General features: G+C 46.1%; 1 protein-coding gene across 2 annotated transcripts in view; it reads right to left on the reverse strand.

Moving 5' to 3' along the window:
- Positions 1-23,566, reverse strand: part of USH1G (USH1 protein network component sans) — a 141,157-nt gene that overhangs the window by 38,289 nt on the left and 79,302 nt on the right. For both annotated transcript variants that reach the window (XM_075349662.1, XM_075349663.1), the window contains exon 2: positions 10,115-10,498. In XM_075349662.1, the coding sequence (XP_075205777.1) occupies positions 10,115-10,498 (384 nt within the window). The remainder of the gene's footprint in view (positions 1-10,114; positions 10,499-23,566) is intronic.

Below are 23,566 nucleotides of genomic sequence, written 5' to 3' on the forward strand. Positions count from 1 at the left end.
ATAGTTAAAAATTATTGAGATGTGTATTTTGTTCAAATTGTTAATAACTGGACTCCCCTGGTAGGAGCTCACCTGGAGCTAAACCCTATACAAGAATTGTCAGGCGCAACCCCTCTTACACTTGTAGTAAAAAGGATTTCAGTTGTGCCTCAAACCAGGAATCCATAGCAGCCATGGCATCAGAAATGGTGTGAAATTTGGTAACCTTGAGGTGTTACTTCAGGTTTGGAAACAGATAATAGTCAGAGAGACCTAGATCTGGTGAATAAGGTGGGTGGTCAACCAGCAGAAAGCCAAGCTCTGCCAGTTTTGCCATAATCACTTGTGAAGTGTGAGCGGAGGCGGTCTTGCAGGAACAAGATTCCTTTGGACAGATTGCCGTGCCGTTTGGCCTTCAGAGCTGCCTTCAATTGGTCCAAAACTTTTATGTAATACCTTGCATTGATGGTGGAACCCTTTTGAAGGTAGTCCACTAGCAGCACGCCCTCCTTAGCCCAGAACACGGACACCATCAACATCATCATTTTTGCACACACAACTCCTTTGGACGAGGAGAACCACTGTGCCTCCACTCTTTTGAATGCCCCTTAATTTCAGAGTCCTACAAATATATCCAGGTCTCATCCATAGTGAGCAGTTGATCCAGGAAGTTCTTATCAGTCCGGAAACACTGACAAATGGACTGGGAAGTTTTCACTCGCATGCTTCTCTAATCTGTTGTTAAACATTTGTGGACCCACTTTGCAGATAGCTTCCTCATGTCCAAATGTTCATGGACAATGACACAAACATGTTCACACGAAATCCCATTGATGTCTGCTATTGCTTTAGCTGAAATTCATCAATTCTCCAGTATGAGATTGTGCACAGCATCGAGGATCTCCGGAATAACAACCACTCTCGGTCGTCCAGGTCATTCCTCATTATTGGTGCTGAAGTAGCCCGTTTTAAATTTGGCAACCCAGTTCTTAACTCTGAAATATGAAGGGCATTGATTCCCCAATGTCTGTGACATATCACCATATCCTTTGCGTTTTAATGGCTAACTGAAAAGATGGTACCATCTTTTCAGTTAGCCATTAAAAGGTATCAACCACTGAGGACTTCAGTTCTTTTAAACAATTTTTTATCTCTACTGGCTAACACGGTACAAAGATATATTTTACCTGTATCATATCCTTCTCGGACTTTCCTTGCAGAAACAAAAATTGTATCACTCCTCTGATCTCAGTTGCTGTGAATATCGCATTACACTCTGCCATTTTGTTTTCCCGTGTGTGTAGAACACTGTTGCCATAAGCAACAAACACAAAATTTTGAAAACATATATTAGACACATAAGGCTTTCATGTGATGTAACATTCGTTACATAGAAACAAAAAAATATCAGAAAGCCAAAGACTTATCAGCAGCCCCTCGTATATGGAAATATAGAAATAAAAAGGTTCAGCTTTAAGTCTTTTTTTTCCATATACTCAAAGAAAAAAAAAAACCAGTTATAAACATAAATTATTTGGACTTGATTTGCAGTAAAACATAACCCTTTGCTGGTATTACAGAATTAAATTGTCTCTTTGTTAGTCTTGACTACATTTGACACTTAACAACAGTCCTGAAAACAGTGGAATCCGGTTTCCAAATCAGAGAAATGGGGTCAGACAGAAGCACAGAAAACAGCCTGGGCCGTCATAATGTATGGAGGAAAAGGGTAAGTAAAGTGGTATAAGATATAGGTACAGCCGAAACCAGAGGTTTACATACATTATTTAAAAAGACACATCTGCATGTTTTCCTCACTATATGACATGAAATCAGCATAAACCTTTCCCGTTTTAGGTCAAATAGGAACCAAGATTATTTATATTTCCAAAATGCCAGAATAGTGGGAGACAGAGAATGTTTTATGACATTTTTATTACTTTCTGCAAAGTCAAAAATTTACACACCTAAACATGTTAATAAAATAGATCAAATACCATATTTTTTGGATTATAAGATGCACTTTACCTTCCTAAAATTTGGGAGGAAAATAAGGGGTGAGTCTTATAATCTGACTGTAGCGTACCAGGGGTTGTGGAGAGGTCACAGGAGGCCGGGGAGATGCTACGGGCCGCGGGCGCTGAGCTGCGAGCTTACTGTGGGCGACAGGCTGTGCTGAGAGCGGTGCTGGGCGCTGTGCTGTGGGCAGTGAGGCAGGAGCCCCCATTCTGAAAATGTTAGTCTCAGGAAATCACTGCACATTCAAATTTTGAGCAAAAACATTTTTAGATGCAATTTTTATTTATGAAATTGTGAACAAGCACAGGAGCCAGAATAGGCACGGGAGTGCCCCATACCACCAGCATACAGGATATGTTCTTATATATGTCAATCCCTTCGACAGAATTCCTAACAGAGGATCCTCAGCATTCCTTATATTGCACACTAAATATCCTTTTCCCAGGACCAGTTGTAACTGCAACCCTGTGATCAAGGCCCCTAGGGCAGAAACGTCAGAGACTGTCGTTTTTGTTCACAATTTTACAAATAAAAATTGCATTTAAAAACTTTCTTTGCTCAAAATTTGAGTGTGCAGTGATTTCTTGAGACTTGGATTTGGTCTTTTTTGACCTATTCACTTGCACCTTGTCATCCCCATCTACAGTGCCTTGTGAAAGTATTCGGCCCCCTTGAATTTTTTAACCTTTTCCCATATTTAAGGCTTCAAACATAAAGATAAAAATTTTAATGTTATGTTGAAGAATCAACAACAAGTGGGACACAATTGTGAAGGTGAACAAAATTTATTGCTTATGTTAAACTTTTGTAAAAAATAAATAACTGAAAAGTGGGGCGTGCAATATTATTAAGCCCCTTTACTTTCAGTGCAGCAAACTCACTCCAGAAGTTCATTGAGGATCTCTGAATGATCCAATGGTGTCCTAAATGACTGATGATGATAAATATAAGCCACTGTGTGTAATCAAGTCAACATATAAATGTACCTGTCACGCTCCCCGTGTCCTAGCACCACTCCTTACCCACTGATCCAGTCCATGTGTCCACCAGTCATGGCTGCCGCTCCCGCTCTTGCTCCCCTGAGTCCTGTTCCTGGTCTCAGGAGTCTGACTCTGAGTCTTAGCCTCATGGTTCTGTATAGGACCAGGCCGCGCCCACTCTCCTGGTCTTATAGGCCCAGCACACCTGTAGCAGGAAATGACATGAGGCTGTGCTGGGTATATAAGACTTGCCTTTCCATGTGGGCGGGGCCTGATCAACGTGTCTTGTAGCTAGTCTTATGAGCTAGGTGCTCAGGTCCCCTGGTACCGTGTCCTACTGACTTCTTGTCCTTGCACTCTGGTACCTGTGTCTGTTTCCATTATTGTCCTAAAGAACTCTGTGACTCTGGTGACCTGCTTATACTTGTCCCTGCCACGTCAGTGCTCCGGCTGCCGTGTACCCTGCCCTCCGGTGGGGTGCAAGGTCCAGTGGATCCACCTCCTGGGCCCACCAGTCCTCCCGGCCCTGACAGATTGATCAGGCCATGGATCCCGCTGGAGCACAAATATCGGAGCTGGCTGAGCTGCGCCAGGAGCTGGCACAACAGCGTGAAACCCTGAACCGGATGCTGAAATTCATGACGTCCGTGGACCACCGGTTGTATACGCTGCAGACTGCCGTCTCATCCACGCAGCAACCACTCTCCAGGTCCGAACCAGTTTCTTCCACGGCCTCGCAACTTCGCCTCGCTGCTCCGCCTAGCTATGCAGGGGATCCCAAGTCCTGCCGAGGCTTCCTGAACCAGTGCTCTCTGCACTTCCAGTTGCTCCCGCACTTGTTTGCCTCAGACCAGGCCAAGGTGGCGTTCCTGATGTCACACCTGGAAGGCGAAGCCCTGGCCTGGATTAACCCCCTGTGGGAAAACAAGGATCCAATGATCACCGACATCCAGGAGTTCCTGCGAGCCTTCAAAGGCACCTTTGACGAACCCGGACGAACTACCGCAGTGACCTCTACGCTCCTCCGGCTACGCCAAGGGACCCAAACAGTCGGCCAATACGCCATCCAGTTCCGCACGCTCGCTTCGGAGCTGGGCTGGAACAATGAGGCCTTAACAGCGGCCTTTTGGGAGGGTCTCTCTGGTCGTATTAAAGACGAACTAGCCGGCCGAGATGTTCCTCGCACCCTGGACGCCTTGATTTCCCTGGCCACCCGGATTGATCTCCGCTTTCAGGAGCGTACTAAAGAGAGAGTCCGGGAGAAGCGACCACCTTGCCATGCCTTGCCCCCGCAGAGACCTACCGTTCCCTCGTCCCTGCCTTTCCGTGACTTATCGCCAGAACCCATGCAGGTGGACCGTCTGACCCAGGCCAAGCAACGCCGTGCAGAACGGCTCGCCCGGGGCCTGTGCTTCTATTGCGGAGACGGGTCACATATGCTACGTTCTTGCCCGGAGAAACCTGGTAGACCCCAGGTCCAAGGGGAGGTGGGAACCGCCACCCTTGGCACCGGAATCCCCTCCGTTCCAGTTACGCAGACTGTCCAGGTGATGATGGAGAAGATCAGGTTCACAGCAGAGGCCCACATTGATTCTGGGGCAGCGGGTAATTTCATACACCAGTCTGCAGTGAACCAATACCAGGTACCTGTGATCCCGCTTGCCAAGCCCCTCTGGTTCGCCTCCGTGGATGGTAAACCACTATACGAACCTGTCCGGTATACCACTGAACCCGTGAGACTCCAGGTTGGCACTTTGCATACTGAGACCATTGCCTTCTATGTCATCCCAAGAATGGCTCCTGAGCTCCTGCTGGGTCTGCCCTGGCTTCAACTCCATGACCCTGCCATTAGTTGGCGCTCTGGCGCTATTACTCGCTGGGGACCCTTGTGTCATGACCACTGCCTACAGCCCGTTCCTCGGCCCCTGTCACCTGAACCTGTTATGCCGCAGGAAGAGGAAGAGGTGACGACGCAGTCCAGTGCCGTGCCACAACTCTTGTCTCTTGTGCCTGTGGTGCCATCGGAACCAGAGGAGACGACGCACTCCAGCGACGTTCCGCCATCCCTGATAATTGAGACCATGGTGCCACCGGAACCAGAGGAGACGACGCACTCCAGCGACGTTCCACCGTCCCTGACAATTGAGACTTTGATGCCACCGGCTACCGAGGATGAGATACTGTCCTGTACCCAGTCCGAGACGCCCGATCCGGCCGTCCAAGACTCCAGTCCTGTTTCTGACGGTCCTCCCCTTTCCATTGCCTCCCTTGCCGCTGACATGGGTTCCCCGATACGGGACATAGTGGCCATGAAAACAGTCCGGGGTAAGCAGTCCTTCCTGGTCGATTGGGTGGATTGCGGTCCTCAGGCCCGGTCCTGGTTGTCCCGGAAGTACGTTGCTGCCCCTCTTCGGCACGCCTACATGTCCCGGCCGCGGGGAGGGGGGCTTCAGGGGGGGGTACTGTCACGCTCCCCGTGTCCTAGCACCACTCCTTACCCACTGATCCAGTCCATGTGTCCACCAGTCATGGCTGCCGCTCCCGCTCTTGCTCCCCTGAGTCCTGTTCCTGGTCTCAGGAGTCTGACTCTGAGTCTTAGCCTCATGGTTCTGTATAGGACCAGGCCGCGCCCACTCTCCTGGTCTTATAGGCCCAGCACACCTGTAGCAGGAAATGACATGAGGCTGTGCTGGGTATATAAGACTTGCCTTTCCATGTGGGCGGGGCCTGATCAACGTGTCTTGTAGCTAGTCTTATGAGCTAGGTGCTCAGGTCCCCTGGTACCGTGTCCTACTGACTTCTTGTCCTTGCACTCTGGTACCTGTGTCTGTTTCCATTATTGTCCTAAAGAACTCTGTGACTCTGGTGACCTGCTTATACTTGTCCCTGCCACGTCAGTGCTCCGGCTGCCGTGTACCCTGCCCTCCGGTGGGGTGCAAGGTCCAGTGGATCCACCTCCTGGGCCCACCAGTCCTCCCGGCCCTGACAGTACCTGCTCTGTGATAGTCTCAGTGTTCTGTTTAAAGCACAGAGAGCATCATGAAGACCAAGGAACACAACAAGCAGGTCCGTGATACTGTTGTGGAGAAGTTTAAAGCTGTATTTGGTTACAAAAATATTTCCACAACTTTAAACATCGCAAGAAGCACTGTGCAAGTGATCATATTGAAATGGAAGGAGTATCATACCACTGCAAATCTACCAAGACCCGGCCGTCCATCCAAAATTTCATCTCAAACAAGGAAAAGACTGATCAGAGATGCAGCCAAGAGGCCCATGATCACTCTGGATGAACTACAGAGATCTACAGCTGAGGTGGGAGAGTCTGTCCATAGGACAACAATCAGACGAACACTGCACAAATCTGGCCTTTATGGAAGAGTGGCAAGAAGAAAGCCATTTCTCAAAGATATCCATAAAAAGTCTCATTTAAAGTTTGCCACAAGCCACCTGGGAGACACACCAAACATGTGGAATAAGGTGCTCTGGTCAGATGAAACCAAAATCGAACTTTTTGGGCACAATGCCAAACAATATGTTTAGCGTAAAAGCAACACAGCTCATCACCCTGAACACACCATCCCCACTGTCAAACATGGTGGTGGCAGCATCATGGTTTGGGCCTGCCTTTTCTTCAGCAGGGACAGGGAAGATGGTTAAAATTGATGGGAAGATGGATGGAGCCAAATACAGGACCATTCTTGAAGAAAACCTGTTGGAGTCTGCAAAAGACCTGAGACTGAGATTTGTCTTCCAACAAGACAATGATCCCAAACACAAAGCAAAATCTACAATGGAATGGGTCACAAATAAATGTATCCAGGTGTTAGAATGGCCAAGTCAAAGTTCAGACCTGAATCCAATCGAGAATCTATGAAAAGAGCTGAAAACTGCTGTTCACAAACGCTCTCCATCCAACCTCACTCAGCTCCAGCTATTTGCAAATTAAGAATGGGCAAGAATTTCAGTCTCTCGATGTGCAAAACTGATAGAGACATACCCCAAGCGATTTGCAGTTGTAATCGCAACAAAAGGTGGCGCTACAAAGTATTATCTTAAAGGGGACGAATAATATTGCACACCCCAATTTTCAGTTTATTATTTTTTATAAAAGTTTAAAATAAGCAATAAATTTTGTTCACCTTCACAATTGTGTCCCACTTGTTGTTGATTCTTCACCATAACATTAACATTTTTATCTTTATGTTTGAAGCCTGAAATGTGGGAAAAGGTTGAAAAATTCAAAGGGGCCAAATTTTTTCGCAAGGCATTGTATGTGCACTCCATTTACGTACTTAATATTTTGAAAATGTCGGTGGTGCAGGCTTCAAATAAGGGCACCCAGAGTCATCGCATGCGCAGATGGAGCTGTCGGCTCAAGATCTCATCTCCTCACATGCCGCCTCCGGCCCATTGACTCCGTGCAGAGGACTTAAGGAAAATGACACACGGAGGTGGCACATATGCAGATGAGATCTCGGCTTGTCATTGAGCTGAGAGCTCTATCTGCACACGTGCCAACTCCGGATGCTATTTCTTTGCAACTTGCATCGCCGACACCTTCTGGATGCTCCTCCTGCCTCATGCCTGCAGCGAGTATTTGGGACACCTGCAGCATCGCCCTACTCAACCAGCGCAACTGCCTCCTGTGACCCTGCTCCACCACAGCTGCCGCCCCCCTCCGGTAAGACAGCACTGGAAGATGGACCCCATATTTTTTTCCCTTTTGCTATAAATTTGGGGTGCATCTTTTAATCCGGTGCGTCTTATAAAATGAAAAGTATGGTTTTTAAAATCATTCTCAATAATATGAATATACAAATTCCTACGTTCTACATGTATGCACATTTATATTTTTCCTTCACTCTATTGCCATATATCTTTTGGCATCGCTATGTCCATTTACACTCAATCCCCCACTTTCTTTCATCAATCCTCATTTTATTTTGTACTGTTTCTTTATTAAACAACATTGCTGTTACATCAGTTCATGTCAGTATATTTAGCAACATTTAGTATGAGAACCGCCGGTGGCAGTGATGAGCGGTGACTCCATGAGGTTACAGTTCGCTGCCACAAGCGGTTCTCACGCTACCTTCTGTGTGACCCAGCTGCTGTGAACTGAGGTGACCTCATGGCATCACTGCTGCCAGCGGTTCTCACGGCATGCAGGGTGAAACACAGAAGTGGCTGCTGTTCCAGGCTATGGGTCTCGTTCTTAATAGGCTGGGCCACTGATTCGGGGAACGTTGTGGGACCTCGATGTGGATTATGTTGGAGCTGCTTCTTTTGGGAATAAATTGGTGAACGAGGGACTGTGTCATGCCTTTATTTCTTTAATTTTCTCTGTGTATGTCTTTCAGGTTTGCTTTCATGGACTACATAGGATTTTTTGGATTATGTTGGAACTTCTTAGCTTTTTTTTAATAAATTGGTGAATGAGAGCTAAAGTCAGAGGGGAGGTTTAAATAAAATATTTTACTTGTGTGTTTCTTTCTCTTTACTTCTACTGGGATAGTATTGGGGGAGTCTGATAAATGCCTCTCCATTACTAACACCAGGGCTTGATGCCAGTTGACTTTACACAGCTGGCATCAACCCCATAAATATTAACCCGATTGTCACTGCACCAGGGTAATCAGGAAAAGCCGGACGAAGCACTAAAATTGGTGAATCTGATGGATGCACCACTTTTGGGGAAGTTACAGGCTGCTAATTTTAGGCTGGAAGTGACAAAGAACCAATGGCCTTCCCACCTTAATAATACCAGTCTCCAGCTGTCTACTTTACCTTGGCTGGTTATGAAAAATGGGGGAACCCCACAACAGTTTTTAAAATAATTTATTTAAATAATGTGGAAAAAAAACAGGGTGGGGTACCCTATAGTTTTGATAACCAGCCAATGTACAGCATAAAGCTGAGGGTTGCAGCATGCAGCTGCTGCAATACCTGTGCTGGTTATCAAAAATAGGGGGGCCGCACATAATTTTTTTCATTTATTTATTTATTTGGCTAAATAGCTGTACAAGCTAACTATCTATCTATTGATCTAGCTATCTATCTATTGATCTATCTATCTATTGATCTAGCTATCTATCTATTGATCTATCTATCTATCTATTGATCTAGCTATCTATCTATTGATCTATCTATCTATCTATCCCTCTATCTATCTATCTATCTATCTAGCATTTATCTATCTTTGCACATCTTTTACACACAAAAAAAACATTCATTTCAGTATCACATGGACAGGCATTTGGTTCACAGGGACACATGGTAAGTGTGAAAGCAAGAAAGTGTGAAGATTCCCATTGATTTTAATTGGAATGTGAACGTGTCTCCGATACATGTGAAAACGGACACCACACAGACATGGACATGTGAAGGCGGCCTATCTGTAACTTGGTGGCTTTCCTGAGGAACAAATGAAAATCATTTTGAAACGCGTAGAACAAACCGCTTACCCCCTTAAACATTTTCATCGACTATTCCTTTATTTGCAGCAGCGCAGTGAAAAACCACATAATCATTCTCGTTCCTTGGATCACTCCTAGCTTTAAGGGGTATGGGGTCTGAGGCAACAGTTTTTGGCTTTGTTCAAGGTTGTGTAAGGCACAACCATGCAAGATGAGCAATCACCACTGTTAAATATATCCCATTCTTCAGGGGTAAGACTCTATTTGCACTTGTTTCTCTACAGTTGTTCAGGGGTTGAATGTATTCATTTCTCTATCTCTGATATCTACTTATTTAAAAGGGGCATTCCTAACTATTCATGTTTTGGCATATTGCTAAACTATGCCCTAATATTTCATCCATGGTGACCAACTTCTGAGACACCTGCCAATCTACAAGTAGTAGGTTGAGTGCACTGGATGGAGACGTAGCCGTATACAGAAAATTTAAAGGAGTTTATTCATTTTAACAAGGGGGTTATTCTGATCATTGGCATTTTGTGTATTCCAACTGTCACTAATCCTGTAATTTTAATCCCTTTATCTCCCAGCACTCGCTACCAATTCTGTAATGTGGTACACACATTGATTAACAGTTTCCCTGTGCTGCATCGATATGTATAGATATATTTTATGACATTTATAATATTGTTGTGATTCTATCGTATAGAGTGTTACCTGGAGAAGCTGGAGAAGCTCATGGTATCGGAATGGTCAGATATCTCCTTTCTGTAACGTCGCTCCATACGCTCATGATGCCTGCGCTGTAGTTTTGCACAGTCACGGATGCGTTTCTCTGCCTCTCGGAAAGCTCGATCTTTTAGTTTAGACACCAGCTTGGGATTTAAACTATTTTGCTTGGCTGCAATGGAATCCAGATAGCGCACACACTCCATGTGCCCCTTGGTGGCTGCCATATCCAGAGGTGTGTGATAGTCATTATCCAGACACCAGATATTGGCCCCAAAGGACACTAAAAAGGACAGGCAATTCAGATGGCCATTGGCAGCAGACAGATGCAGAGGCGTGTTACCCCAAATGTCACATTTATCTGGATCTCCCCTAAAGAAAAGAAAATAGAAACAATAAAAATAATAGTAAATGGACAACTAATGATTTTATGTTCATATATTCAATACAGTACGTTAAGCAGTGTTATATACAGTATCTATGAGGTAATGCATTTAACAGAACTTAGCAACTAAATTAAAGGAGTGTTAGAAGTAATCCAGTGTTTGATAGATTCCAAAGTATATAAGTATACAATGAAAGCTCCCAAAAACAATGTGCGTTCAGCTACAGATACTTTTTGGAGACTCTGGTAAGTACCTTCTATCATTTCTCTCTTCCAGGTGTCACTACAGTATCTTTACCTCAAAACCCACTTAGGCCCCCTTCACATGCCAGTATAAAAACATATAGGAGTGGCACGTACCGATTTGACTATATGTGCTTATTTTTATCACCCACCCGTGTGTAGATTTTTAAAAACACATGTCATCCGTGTGTCATCCCTGTTTTTCCAGTATGGTTATAGAAAATGAAATTACACAGCTTCTCCTACACTTTAAATGTTAAACATGTACAGCAAACAGTGACATCCGTGTGTTGTACGTGTTTTTCGGGGACCCATAGACTTGTATTGTCTATTGTCACCCATTCTGCCAGAAAAACTGACAAGTTTCCAAATGTTTCTCATGGACGCGTGTGTGGTTCACACGGACACATGGATTGTTTGAAAAAATGGACATATGAAGATCATCATAGTTTAGAATGGGTACGTGTAGTATCTGTGAAAAAAATGGATGACACTCATACCGGAAACACGGACATGTGAAGGGGCGTTACAGTTAGGTGCTGACACAGGTTTCCCTTTCACCTTAGTGTCTAAGGCGGCGGGCTCTGCTGGGGACTGTGTGGCGGCAGGCAGTGCTTTGGCCTGTGCGGTGGCGGGCTGTGCAGGAGCCGATGCAGCGATGGGCTATGCTCAGGTCTGTGCGGCGGCGGGCTGTGCTGGAGCTGTGCAGCGGCGGGCTGTGCTGAGGCCTGTGCTGTGGCGGGCTGTACTGGGGCCGATGTGGCAGCGGGATTGTGCTGGGGTCGGTGTGGCGGGCTGTGCTGGGGCTGAAGCAGCAGGCTGTGAGGCAGGGGTATCCTGAAATTGTTGGCGGTATGGGGTTAAAATAATGGCACACGGAGGTGGCGCATGCGCAGATGGACCTCTCAGCTCAAGATCTCATCTGTGCGCGGGCTGCCTCCGGCCCATTGATCTCCCAGCAGCGGACTTAAGGAAAATGGCGCCCAGAGGTGGCGCATGTGCAGATGAGATTTCGTCTTGTCATTGAGCTGATAGCTCAATCTGTGCACGTGCCGACTCTGGGCGCAATTTCTTTGCAGTCCGCACCGCCAACAGTTTCTGCAAAGTTGCCTGCCTCCTACCATCTGGGACACCTGCTGCCTGCACCATTGCTCTGCTCCACCACCGCCCCTGCCTCCTTTGACCCCACTCCACCACCACTGCCAACCCCCCGGTAAGAGACCACCGAATTGTAAGACGGACCCCATTTTCTAACCTTTTTTTCTCTAAATTTGGGGTGTGTCTTATAATCTGGTGCGTCTTATAAACCGAAAAATATGGTACTTCCTTTGTATTTTATAATGCCCACATACTGCCACATACATACAGTGGAGGAAAAAACTATTTAGTCAGCCACCAATTGTGTAAGTTCTCCCACTTAAAAAGATGAGAGAGGCCTGTAATTGACATCATAGGTGACCACAACTGTGAGATACAAAATGAGAAAACAAATCCAGAAAATCACCTTGTCTAATTTGGCAAGATTTTACAAATTATGGTGGAAAATAAGTATTTGGTTAATAACAAAAGTTCATCTCATGTACTGACAGAGGTTCTGGCTTTGCATTCATATACTGACTGTGGTTTTCATACTGCATTCAAGTACTGACGGTGGTTCTGATGCTACATTCATGTACTGACAGTGGTTCTGCCGCAGCATTCATGTATGGATGGTGATTCTGCATTGCATTCATGTGCTGCTGATGGTTCTGACCTTGTACACAAGTAGCAATCCAAAACGTTCTTCATGGCTATGTTCAAACTTACAAATCCTCAAAACTTAAAGTTTTGAAATAATGAGGTGAAATTGCTGAGATTCTGCTCCAAATACTCAGTATACATTTGTTGGTATGTCATGTTTTAATAAAGATGTTTTGGTTTTAATACTTCCTGGTATTTGGCTTTGACAAAACTTTATTGATGCGTTTTTGATACGTTTGCCATAGGGAAATGTAAAAATACATTTATGTTTTTTACCTGCTTTGTTTCTTTATCTACTGCAAGTATATGGGAAAAATTTGTACATAAAACTCAGCGTAAAGCAAGAGAAAGTGACATGTCGTGGATATGAAACTCACCATGGGTCAGTTTCCACTGGGTGAGGGCTCATTCAGACGACTGTTCTGTTTGTTCTGGTCAGTTCCCTTTTTTTTGCGGACCTACTGACAAGACCATCTGTTGAATGTGTTTTGTGTAGCATTAGATGGCACATGGAAGCACTTCCGTGTGCCATCAGTTCCTACAAAAAACATATCGGTGTCCGTATGTCCGTTCTGTTATTATGGAACATGTCCTATTCTGTTCCGGACCGTGACACAATACAATCTGTTGTGGACCGTGACACAATACAAGTCAATGGGTCCGCAAAATCCCCAGAAGCCACACGGAAGCACTTTCATGTGGTTTCCGTCTATCGGTGCCTCTGCAGTCTATGTCTCACTCCCTCTCCAGCCCCGCAGCTGCCCGCAAAGCAGTGTGTGAGCAGCTGCGGGGATGAAATGAGCGCCAACATCAGGAGGTTAGCTAAGTTACCAGCGGACCTGCGGTGATGAAGTCCACTGAACTTGTGACGTCAATGCTTGTCACTGACTTCCATGCTAATAGCGATATCACCTCAAGTCTCGCGGGCGGCCTGAGACTGTGACTAGCAGTGAAGTCATGGGCTCCCGCGAGACTTGAGGTGAGAACACGGCGGTCATGGAACTCAGTGACGAGCACTGATGTCACGAGTTCAGCGGTGTTCATCAACGCAGGTAATGAACTGAGCTAACCTCATGACGTCGATGCTCGTGATGCCCTGCGGTGACCTGGCCTGACCTAATGATGTTAGCTCAGGTCACTGCACTACTCTCCCAGAAAATGGGGAACATTCTGTTATTAATTGGATTATGCCGGACTCGGATTTGTTTTTTCTTTTCAATGAATTGGTGAAAGAGAGAATGTGTTGGGAAGTGTTTTTTCAAATAAAAAATTGTTTGTTGTCTATTTTTTTTTTATTACTGACTGGGTTAGTGTTGTCGGGTATCTCATAGACGCCACGACATCACTAATGCCACAGCTTGATGCCAAGTGACACTACACAGCTGGTATCAATTTTATTATAACAGCATACCAAATAAATCAAATTGTTTAAAGAGCATCATAAAATTTCATCCTAAGAAAAATTTAGAAAAACAAACTAATTAAACCCATAGTGCTGTCTCTTGCACTATGGGTGTATGATAGCTGGCATCAAGGACCTTCCTTATATAAAGCATTATGTCCCCTGAGGAGTCACGAAAGACGAAACGCGTCGGGACGCTGTTAGGGTCATTATAGGGGTCCAGCTTGATACATTTAGCTTTGGACCGTCCTTGTCAGGACGGGAGCTTGGGGTAGCAGGTATTCTTTGTTTTTGTTCTCCAGGAGCTAATCGGGACAGTTAGGACTGGATCAGTACTCTGGACCCAGAACTCCGATGGAGACCCTGCACACCCTGGCATAGAAGAATGCGGTGAGATCATTCCTTGTCCTTATACTATGATATGTTTTCCTTCTATGTCTGACCACTCTCAGCACTTCATGGAGTAAACATATATTTATTTGGCTTTAATTAGTTTGTTTTGCTAAGTTTTCTAATAGGACCACTGTCCGGTGCTTTTTAGCAATATCACTGTGTTTTGTTCGGTCTATTGTGTTTCTTTCTTGTGTTTTTTTTTGTATGACATTTTTGTGGCCATCATAGCGACCTTCTCTAGCTTCTAATTGATTTGTTGGGAAGTTGACATATAACTGGAACCAACTAGTTAGATCAGACCTGGGCAAGGGGCGGCCCGCGGGCCACATCCGGCCCGCCTACTCTCTGTGACCGGCCCGCCTGGCTCAGGGCGTCCTTGCTGGCCGGTCACTGATGAGAGCAATCCGACCTGTTGTCCGGAGCTCCAGGCTCCGGGAGGCGCGTGGTCAGATTGCCCTCATCAGTGCCCGGGGGGGCTCACTCGGCCTCGTCAATTCTGGTGCCCCTTGGCCGGGGCCCACTCGCCTTAGTTCTGCTGCCCCCGGGCCGAGTTCCGGGGACCGCAGTCCTCGGCAGGAATCTGCGGCGCCGTCCCTTTAAGGAGCAAAGACTTCCTGGTTGAACTTAATCTGTGGGCGGAGCTACCGGCCGGCATCCTGCTCATCCCAAAGATGAGAGTTGCAGTGCCAGCCAGCGACCCCCAGCACAGTGCTTCTTTCCGGCTCTGTGTGGGCCCCCTCTCCACCGTGACCTGAGCGGTATGTGCCCTCCCCACCCCCCGATTTATGGGCCCTGGTGAGCTGTATGGGCTCTTCTCCCCCCTAGGTGTATTCCCTGCCGTATGTGCTGGGCCCCAGAGCCGCGCGTGTGTCTGTCTGTATGTATATATGTAGCAGAGCTATGTGTGTATGTATGTATATATGTAGCAGAGCTATGTGTGTATGTATGTAGCAGAGCTATGTGTGTATGTATGTAGCAGAGCTATGTCTGTATGTAGCAGAGCAATGTGTATGTATATATATATATATGTAGCAGAGCTATGTGTGTCTGTATGTAGCAGAGCTATGTGTGTCTGTATGTAGCAGAGCTATGTGTGTATGTAGCAGTGCTATGTGTGTATGTATGTAGCAGAGCTATGTGTGTATGTATGTAGCAGAGCTATGTGTGTCTGTATGTAGCAGATCTATGTGTGTCTGTATGTAGCAGAGCTATGTGTGTCTGTATGTAGCAGAGCTATGTGTGTATGTATGTAGCAGAGCTCTGTGTGTCTGTATGTAGCAGAGCTATGTGTGTCTGTATGTAGCAGAGCTATGTATGTAGCAGAGCTATGTGTGTCTGTATGTAGCAGAGCTATGTGTATGTATGTAGCAGAGCTATGTATGTAGCAGAGCTATGTGTGTATGTATGTAGCAGAGCTATGTATGTAGCAGAGCTATGTGTGTATGTATGTAGCAGAGCTATGTATGTAGCAGAGCTATGTGTGTATGTATGTAGCAGAGCTATGTGTGTATGTATGTAACAGAGCTATGTATGTAGCAGAGCTATGTGTGTATGTATGTAGCAGAGCTATGTATGTAGCAGAGCTATGTGTGTATGTATGTAGCAGAGCTATGTGTGTATGTAGCAGAGCTATGTGTGTCTGTAGCAGAGCTATGTGTGTCTGTAGCAGAGCTATCTGTGTCTGTATGTATGCAGCAGAGCTGTGTGTCTGTAGGCATGTGTTACACCTCGTGGCTCTCCTGTGGCAAGGAATGAGACAGTCTCCTTGCCTGCCACGAGTGCTCCTGCTCAGCAGTGCCGAAGGTCTGCCAGACTGCGCAGAGTGCAGGAGAAACCTCCTCAGAGAGGCAGCACAAGGGTGACACCTAGTGGTACTCCTGTTGCAAGAAATGAGGCGGTCTCCCATTCCTTGCCTGCCGCAGCTCCTCCTGCTCAGCAGCCTCAAAGGTCTGTGAGGTTGCGCAATGTGCAGAGGTTTGCTGCTCAGGGACGCAGTGAGACTCCCGTTATCTCTACACATTGTGAGACCGAGGATCCCGCCTCTATTTCCCAGAGGCAGGAGGGTGAGCATGTGCTATGCTTGATGGATCCTGATTCGCCCACTGACGTCACACGGCTTGATGACAAGGCTGGTGACGTGGTGAATCCTGACTGGCCAGGCTGGGATGTCGTGGATCCTGATTGGGTCAAGTCCGTCATCTCCGCCTCGCGCCCGCCCTTGGCTGGAGCTACACCTCCTTAAAAGCTCCTCCTGCCATCATGGCGGTGCGCGACCGTCCTTCTATGTTTGGATGTCTGGCAGCGTGCTGCCACGCCACTGCTCAGGCATTATCTTCCTCTGTGGGCTTGGCCCTTGCTGCTTAGGCAGCACCTGGTTTGCAGGCCGTGTCCCTGCCTTGCTGCTCCGGCAGTAGCTCCTACTACAGGCCGTGTTCCTGTCCCAGGTGAGCTCCTCGAGTCTCCACTGGACTCACCTGGTTATTGAAAGCACACGTGCGTGGGCACCTCTGTGCTACCCTCGTGCCATATTCTCGTGACTTCCACTGGCACACGTGCGTGGGCACCTCTGTGCTTCCCCGTGCAACAGGTACACCGAGCCGTGTGATCCCTGCCATACAACCCACACGGGTTAGGGCAGACCGGTGTACATAGATCGTCTGTGACATTCCAGACGATCGCTAGCAGCAACCCGCTCACTCTTCACCCACCATAGCAGCGGTCCCTTACACCGCACAGTGGACCTTGACCGGCGGAAGCTGTCCATTCCCCATCTTGGCACGCTTCCCCGGGTCCCCCTCGTAACAGGCATGTATAATGTGTATCTATGTATGTCAGTGTATATGGCTGTATAGATGTGTCCGTTCTATATGTATTTTTGTGAGTTTGTCTTTAAATATGTATGTGTACGTATGTGTGTCTGCGTGTTGATGGGGCCCACTGGGACTCTTCCGCCCGGGGCCCACAAAAACCTGGAGCCGGCCCTGACCCTCATCACACGCTGCGTGTCGGGCAGGAAACAGAGGACAAATCCTGAAGCTCCGCACAGTGTAGGCAGCGGAACGCAGGAATCTCTCCTCTGTTCCTTGCCCGACACTTTTCTCTGTGACACACGCGCGCCCTGATATCGTCAATACGGCGCGCGTGTGTCATTTGAAAAGTTCCCGCCCGGCAGGAGAAGCTGCAGAGGCGGGGGCCGTATGGAGAGAGGCAGCGGCGGGGGCTCCTAGGAATACAGCGTCGGCGCAGCCTGGCCATGTGAAGGAGAAGCAGCTCAGCGGGGGGCTCGTACGGAGGTGTCTGAGGACGGGAACGATAAGAAGAGAGGTGAGTGGTTACTAGTAACCTGCGGGGACAATGGGGGCGGGCAGGCGGGGGGCTGGGGGAGAGGGGTAACTTTTGACAAATATTTGGGGTGTAGTGGTTTAGTATATGGGAATGTAGTTTTACAGGTGTGGTATATGGGGGGGTGTAGTGGTGTAGTTTTATAGGTGTGTAGTGGTGTAGTATAATACAGGTGTATATAGGAGTGTAGTATAATACTACACCCCTATATACACCTGTATTATACTACACCACTACACCCCTATATACACCTGTAATATACTACACCCCTATATACACCTGTATTATACTACACCCCTATATACACCTGTATTATACTACACCACTACACCCCTATATACACCTGAATTATACTACACCCCTATATACACCTGAATTATACTACACCCCTATATACACCTGTATTATACTACACCCCTATATACACCTGTATTATACTACACCACTACACCCCTATATACACCTGTATTATACAGGTGTATATAGGGGTGTAGTATAATACAGGTGTATATAGGGGTGTAGTGGTGTAGTATATTACAGGTGTATATAAGGGTGTAGTGGTGTAGTATATTACAGGTGTATATGGGGTGTAGTGGTGTAGTATATTACAGGTGTAGTGGTGTAGTATAATACAGGTGTTTATAGGGGTGTAGTGGTGTAGTATAATACAGGTGTAGTATATAGGGGTGTAGTGATGTAGTATAATACAAGTGTAGTATAAAGGGGTGTAGTGATGTAGTATAATACAAGTGTAGTATAAAGGGGTGTAGTGATGTAGTATAATACAAGTGTAGTATATAGGGGTGTAGTGATGTAGTATAATACAAGTGTAGTATATAGGGGTGTAGTGATGTAGTATAATACAAGTGTAGTATATAGGGGTGTAGTGATGTAGTATAATACAAGTGTAGTATATAGGGGTGTAGTGATGTAGTATAATACAAGTGTAGTATATATGGGTGTAGTGATGTAGTATAATACAAGTGTAGTATATAGGGGTGTAGTGATGTAGGTTATCACAGGTGTAGTATATAGTGATGTGCTGCAGTTTATTACAGGTGTAGTATATAGTGATGTAGCATATTACAGGTGTATATAGGGGTGTAGTATATTACAGGTGTATATAGGGGTGTAGTGATGTAATATATAGTGGTATAGTATATAGAGGTGTAGTTTATTACAGGTGTAGTGTATACTGATGTATATTACAGGTGTAGTATGTGGCGGGTGTAGTGATGTAGTATATGGGGATTGTGTGTGTATGTATACATTGTGTGTATGTGTATTATACACACACAGTATATATGCGTGTTTGTGTGTGTATATATATATATATATATATATATATATATATATATATATATATATATATATATATATATATATATATATATATATATATATGTAGAACCGAGTTAATTATATTAGTCCGGCCTTCTAAAACCATCCCAATTTCTCATGCGGCCCCATGGGAAAATTAATTGCCCACCCCTGAGTTAGATTGTTAGCTCAGGTGGCTTAGTGGGAAGATTGCAACACTTGAAAAGAAAAAAACATTGTTTTTTCTTTTTTAATATTTATACTAATAAAGGATGAAATTTTATGATGCCCTTTAAACAGCTGGTATCAACCCTATATGTTACCCCACTTGCCACTGCAATAGGTCAACGGGATGAGCTGCGGCAAAGCGCTAAGATTGGCGTATCTAATGGATGCGCCTCTTCTGGGGTGGCTGCTGCCTATTTTTAGGCTGGGGAGGGTCCAATAACCATGGACCTCCATGGTCTGAGAATACCATACCACAGCCATCCACTTTACTTTGGCTGGGTTTCCAATTTAAGGGGGACTCCACATTTTCTGTTTTAAATTATTTATTTAATTTAATTTAAAATAACACAGTGGGATCCCCTCTGTTTTGGATTACCAGCCAAGGTGAAGCTGCTAGCTGCGGTTTGCAGGCTGCCGCTATCTGCTTCACCTTAGCTAGCTACAAAAAATAGGGGGGGCCATGTTGTCTTTTTTAAATTATTTATTGTCATGATCCAAGCCGGTATCTGACACTGTGGTATCTCCCAGCTCCGGCCTGGTCATGTCAGGGGTTAATTTCTCCCTGCCTCGTTCTGGTTTTTGGGACGCTATATCTGGGTGCTGCACCTCTGGTTCAGGGCCAGTAATAGTCTATTTCTCATAGTGTGTGTAACTGGCTCTGTTGAGGTACCCGATCTGTCCTGCCGTTCACCTTTTCCCGCTTAACCTGTGTCTGTCCATCTCTCCTTTCCTGACCTGCTTTTCATACCTTTGTTTGTAATTTGGACTTCCCGATACTTGACCTTCGCTCCCGTCCCTGACTTGGCTCTTTCTCTCCATTCGGCTTTCTCTATTCTTGTTAGGTTCCTGACCCCTTTTCTTGCTTCTGACTCCGAGTTCATTCACCCCTCGCACATTGTTTTGACTTCCTGTTCCTGACTCGGCTCTCTGACTACTGTGCTGCCATCTTGTGGTGACTTTGCTGTACTACTCTGGGTGACGTCTTAGTACAGCGTGACATTACTCTGCTGCCATCTTGTGGTGACTCCGCGGTGCAACTCCAGGCCACGTCATAGTGCAGAGTTACATTTATTTATTTTTTGGCTAAGTACAAGGCGATGTCGCAACGTGTAAAGCCCCCCTAAGGACCACTCTGGGCCAGAGACGCGTTCCTGTACCTGTCTTGTATCAGTTTATTATTTTTAATCCACCTACCTTCTTGTTTTTATGCCTTTTTGCATGAATAAAATTGAAAACATTTGTTTAAGGATTTGTGCTGGTACTATTTCTACTTTTGGATTGTTCATGGAGCTGCCCTGCACTGTGCACGTTATCAGATCAGGTGAAATGCTATTTTCTATGTCAAAACAAAACCTTTCTTTGCCTTTAGACCACTGTCATAGTTCTACACACACAGAACACACTACATGTGGAGCCCACCACATGTCACCTACTTTTACACCAAAGTACGCACAATACACTTTTCTAACAGAGTCCATAATGTTCCTTGTTGTTTCTTCACTACAAAACAACTGCAAATGTAGCAAAAGTTGTCGGGTGAATTACGACACCCCCTTGTAGGCCACCATAACCACTAAATACTGAAAGGCATCGTGGTAAGCGCAGTTAGGCTATGTGCCCACACTGCGGAAAATTAGAGGAATTTGCCTCGATTTTTTCGCAGAAATGCCGCGGATTTCTCAAAAATCCGCAGTACAGCGATTCCCCAGCCATTTCTATGGCATTTTGGAACTGCTGTGCCCATGATGCATTTTTTTCCGCAGCAGTAATAATGCGGATTTCCCTGCGGAAAAATCTGCAGCATGTCAATTATTCCTGCGGATTTTTCTGCGCGATCCTATACATACCTGCCTTGATAGCAGACACCAGAGTCACTTCCTCCGGTGCAGAGGAGCGCGGTGGAGCCAGGAGCAGGAAGCAGGAGGTGGGCGGGGCCTGCACAGGCTCCGGTCATGTGACAGCCAGAGCTTGTTCAGGCCCGCCCACCTTCTCCTGCACAGTGCAGACAGACATGGCTGGAGAATGAAGTGCTGCGTGATAGAGGTAAGTATAAGTGAAGACACTGACAGACACGACCGGAAAGTGAAGTGCTGCTTGATGGAGGTAAGTATGAACTTACCTCCAGCACGTGTTCTGCATTGGGGATGCAGTGCCAAAGCCATGGTACTGTATCCTCAATGCAGAATGAACGCAGCATATCCGCAGGACATTCTGCAGCATGTAAACAGACAAACTTATGTTGCGGTTTTTTGGGAGCTCCTGTGGAATGTCCTGTGGATATATCCGCAGGACACTTTCCCCATGGGCACATGGCCTAACACACTCTTATGAACCCTGTCTAAAAGTAAAAATGCCTTTGCTCCCCATAGTAACCAATCACAGTACAGCTTTCAGTTCTTATACTGCTGAGCTAAAATGAAAGCTGTGCTCTGATTGGTTGCTACTGGTATCATCACACTGTTATGAACTGTGACTAAAAAAAAATAAATCTGCCTTTACTGCCCATAACAATCAATTGCAGCACAGCTTTCATTTCTTAGACTGCTGAGGTAAAATGAAAGATATGCTATGATTGCATGCTATGGACACCACCACACTCTTTGGAAGCTGGGTTAACCCCATTTCCAACAGCCCTATGGAGATAAACGGCGCTTTTTCCTTTCCGAGTCCTACCGTGTGCCCAAACAGTTGACTTCCACAACATATGGGGTATCAGCTTACTCAGGAGAAATTGCACAATACATTTTATGGTGCATTTGTTCGTGTTACTCTTGTAAAAACAAAATGCTATCTGGTTGAAGTAACAATTTTGTGGTAAAAAAAAATGTTTTTATTTTCACAGCTCAACATTATAAACTTCTGTGAAGCACCCGGGGGTTTAAAGTTCTCACCAAACATCTAAGGTTTAGTTTCCAAAATGGTGTCACTTGTGGGGGGTTTCTGCTGTTTAGGTACCGTACGGGTCCGACAAATGCAACATAGTGCCCGCAATCTATATTAGCCAAATTTGCTTTTTAAAATTCAAATATTGCTCCTTCTGTTCCAGGCCCTCCCATTTGTCTAAACAGAGGTTTCTGACCACATGTAGGGTTTCAGCGCGCTCAAAAGAAACTGGGTCACCACATTTTGGGGTCCGTTTTGTTGTGTTATTTCTTTTAAAAGTGAATAAATTGGGTCTATAGCAACATTTTTAGGTAAAGAAGGGAATTTTGTTTACTTACCGTAAATTCCTTTTCTTCTAGCTCCTATTGGGAGACCCAGACAATTGGGGTGTATAGCTTCTGCCTCCGGAGGCCACACAAAGTTATTACACTTTAAAAAGTGTAACCCCTCCCCTCTGCTATACACCCTCCCGTGCATCACGGGCCCATCAGTTTTGGTGCCAAAGCAGGAAGGAGGAAACTTATAAATTGGTCTAAGGTAAATTCAATCTGAAGGATGTTCGGAGAACTGAAACCATGAACCAAAGAACAATTGAACATGAGCAACATGTGTACACAAAAGAACAACAGCCCGAAGGGAACAGGGGCGGGAGCTGGGTCTCCCAATAGGAGCTAGAAGAAAAGGAATTTACGGTAAGTAAACAAAATTCCCTTCTTCTTTGTCGCTCCATTGGGAGACCCAGACAATTGGGATGTCCAAAAGCAATCCCTGGGTGGGTAAAAGAATACCTCGATAAAAAAGAGCCGAAAAAACGGCCCCTTCTTACAGGTGGGCCACTGCCGCCTGAAGGACCCGCCTACCTAGGCTGGCGTCTGCCGAAGCATAGGCATGCACCTGATAGTGTTTTGTAAAAGTGTGCAGACTCGACCAGGTAGCCGCCTGACACACCTGCTGAGCCGTAGCCTGGTGCCGCAATGCCCAGGACGCACCTACAGCTCTGGTAGAATGGGCTTTCAGCCCTGAAGGAATCGGAAGCCCAGACGAACGGTAGGCTTCAAGAATCGGTTCCTTGATCCACCTAGCCAAGGTTGACTTGGAAGCCTGCGACCCCTTACGCTGGCCAGCGACAAGGACAAAGAGCGCATCAGAACGGCGCAGGGGCGCCGTGCGTGAAATGTAGAGCCTGAGTGCTCTCACGAGATCTAACAAGTGCAAATCCTTTTCACATTGGTGAACTGGATGAGGGCAAAAAGAAGGTAAGGAGATATCCTGATTGAGATGAAACGGGGATACCACCTTAGGGAGAAATTCCGGGACCGGACGCAGAACCACCTTATCCTGGTGAAACACCAGGAAGGGGGCTTTGCATGACAGCGCTGCTAGCTCAGACACTCTCCGAAGTGATGTGACTGCCACTAGGAAGGCCACCTTCTGCGAAAGGCGAGATAGAGAGACATCCCGCATCGGCTCGAAAGGTGGCTTCTGGAGAGCCGTCAGCACCCTG

This window comes from Anomaloglossus baeobatrachus, chromosome 5, assembly GCF_048569485.1.
Source record: "Anomaloglossus baeobatrachus isolate aAnoBae1 chromosome 5, aAnoBae1.hap1, whole genome shotgun sequence".
Classification (NCBI taxonomy): Eukaryota; Metazoa; Chordata; class Amphibia; order Anura; family Aromobatidae; genus Anomaloglossus; species Anomaloglossus baeobatrachus.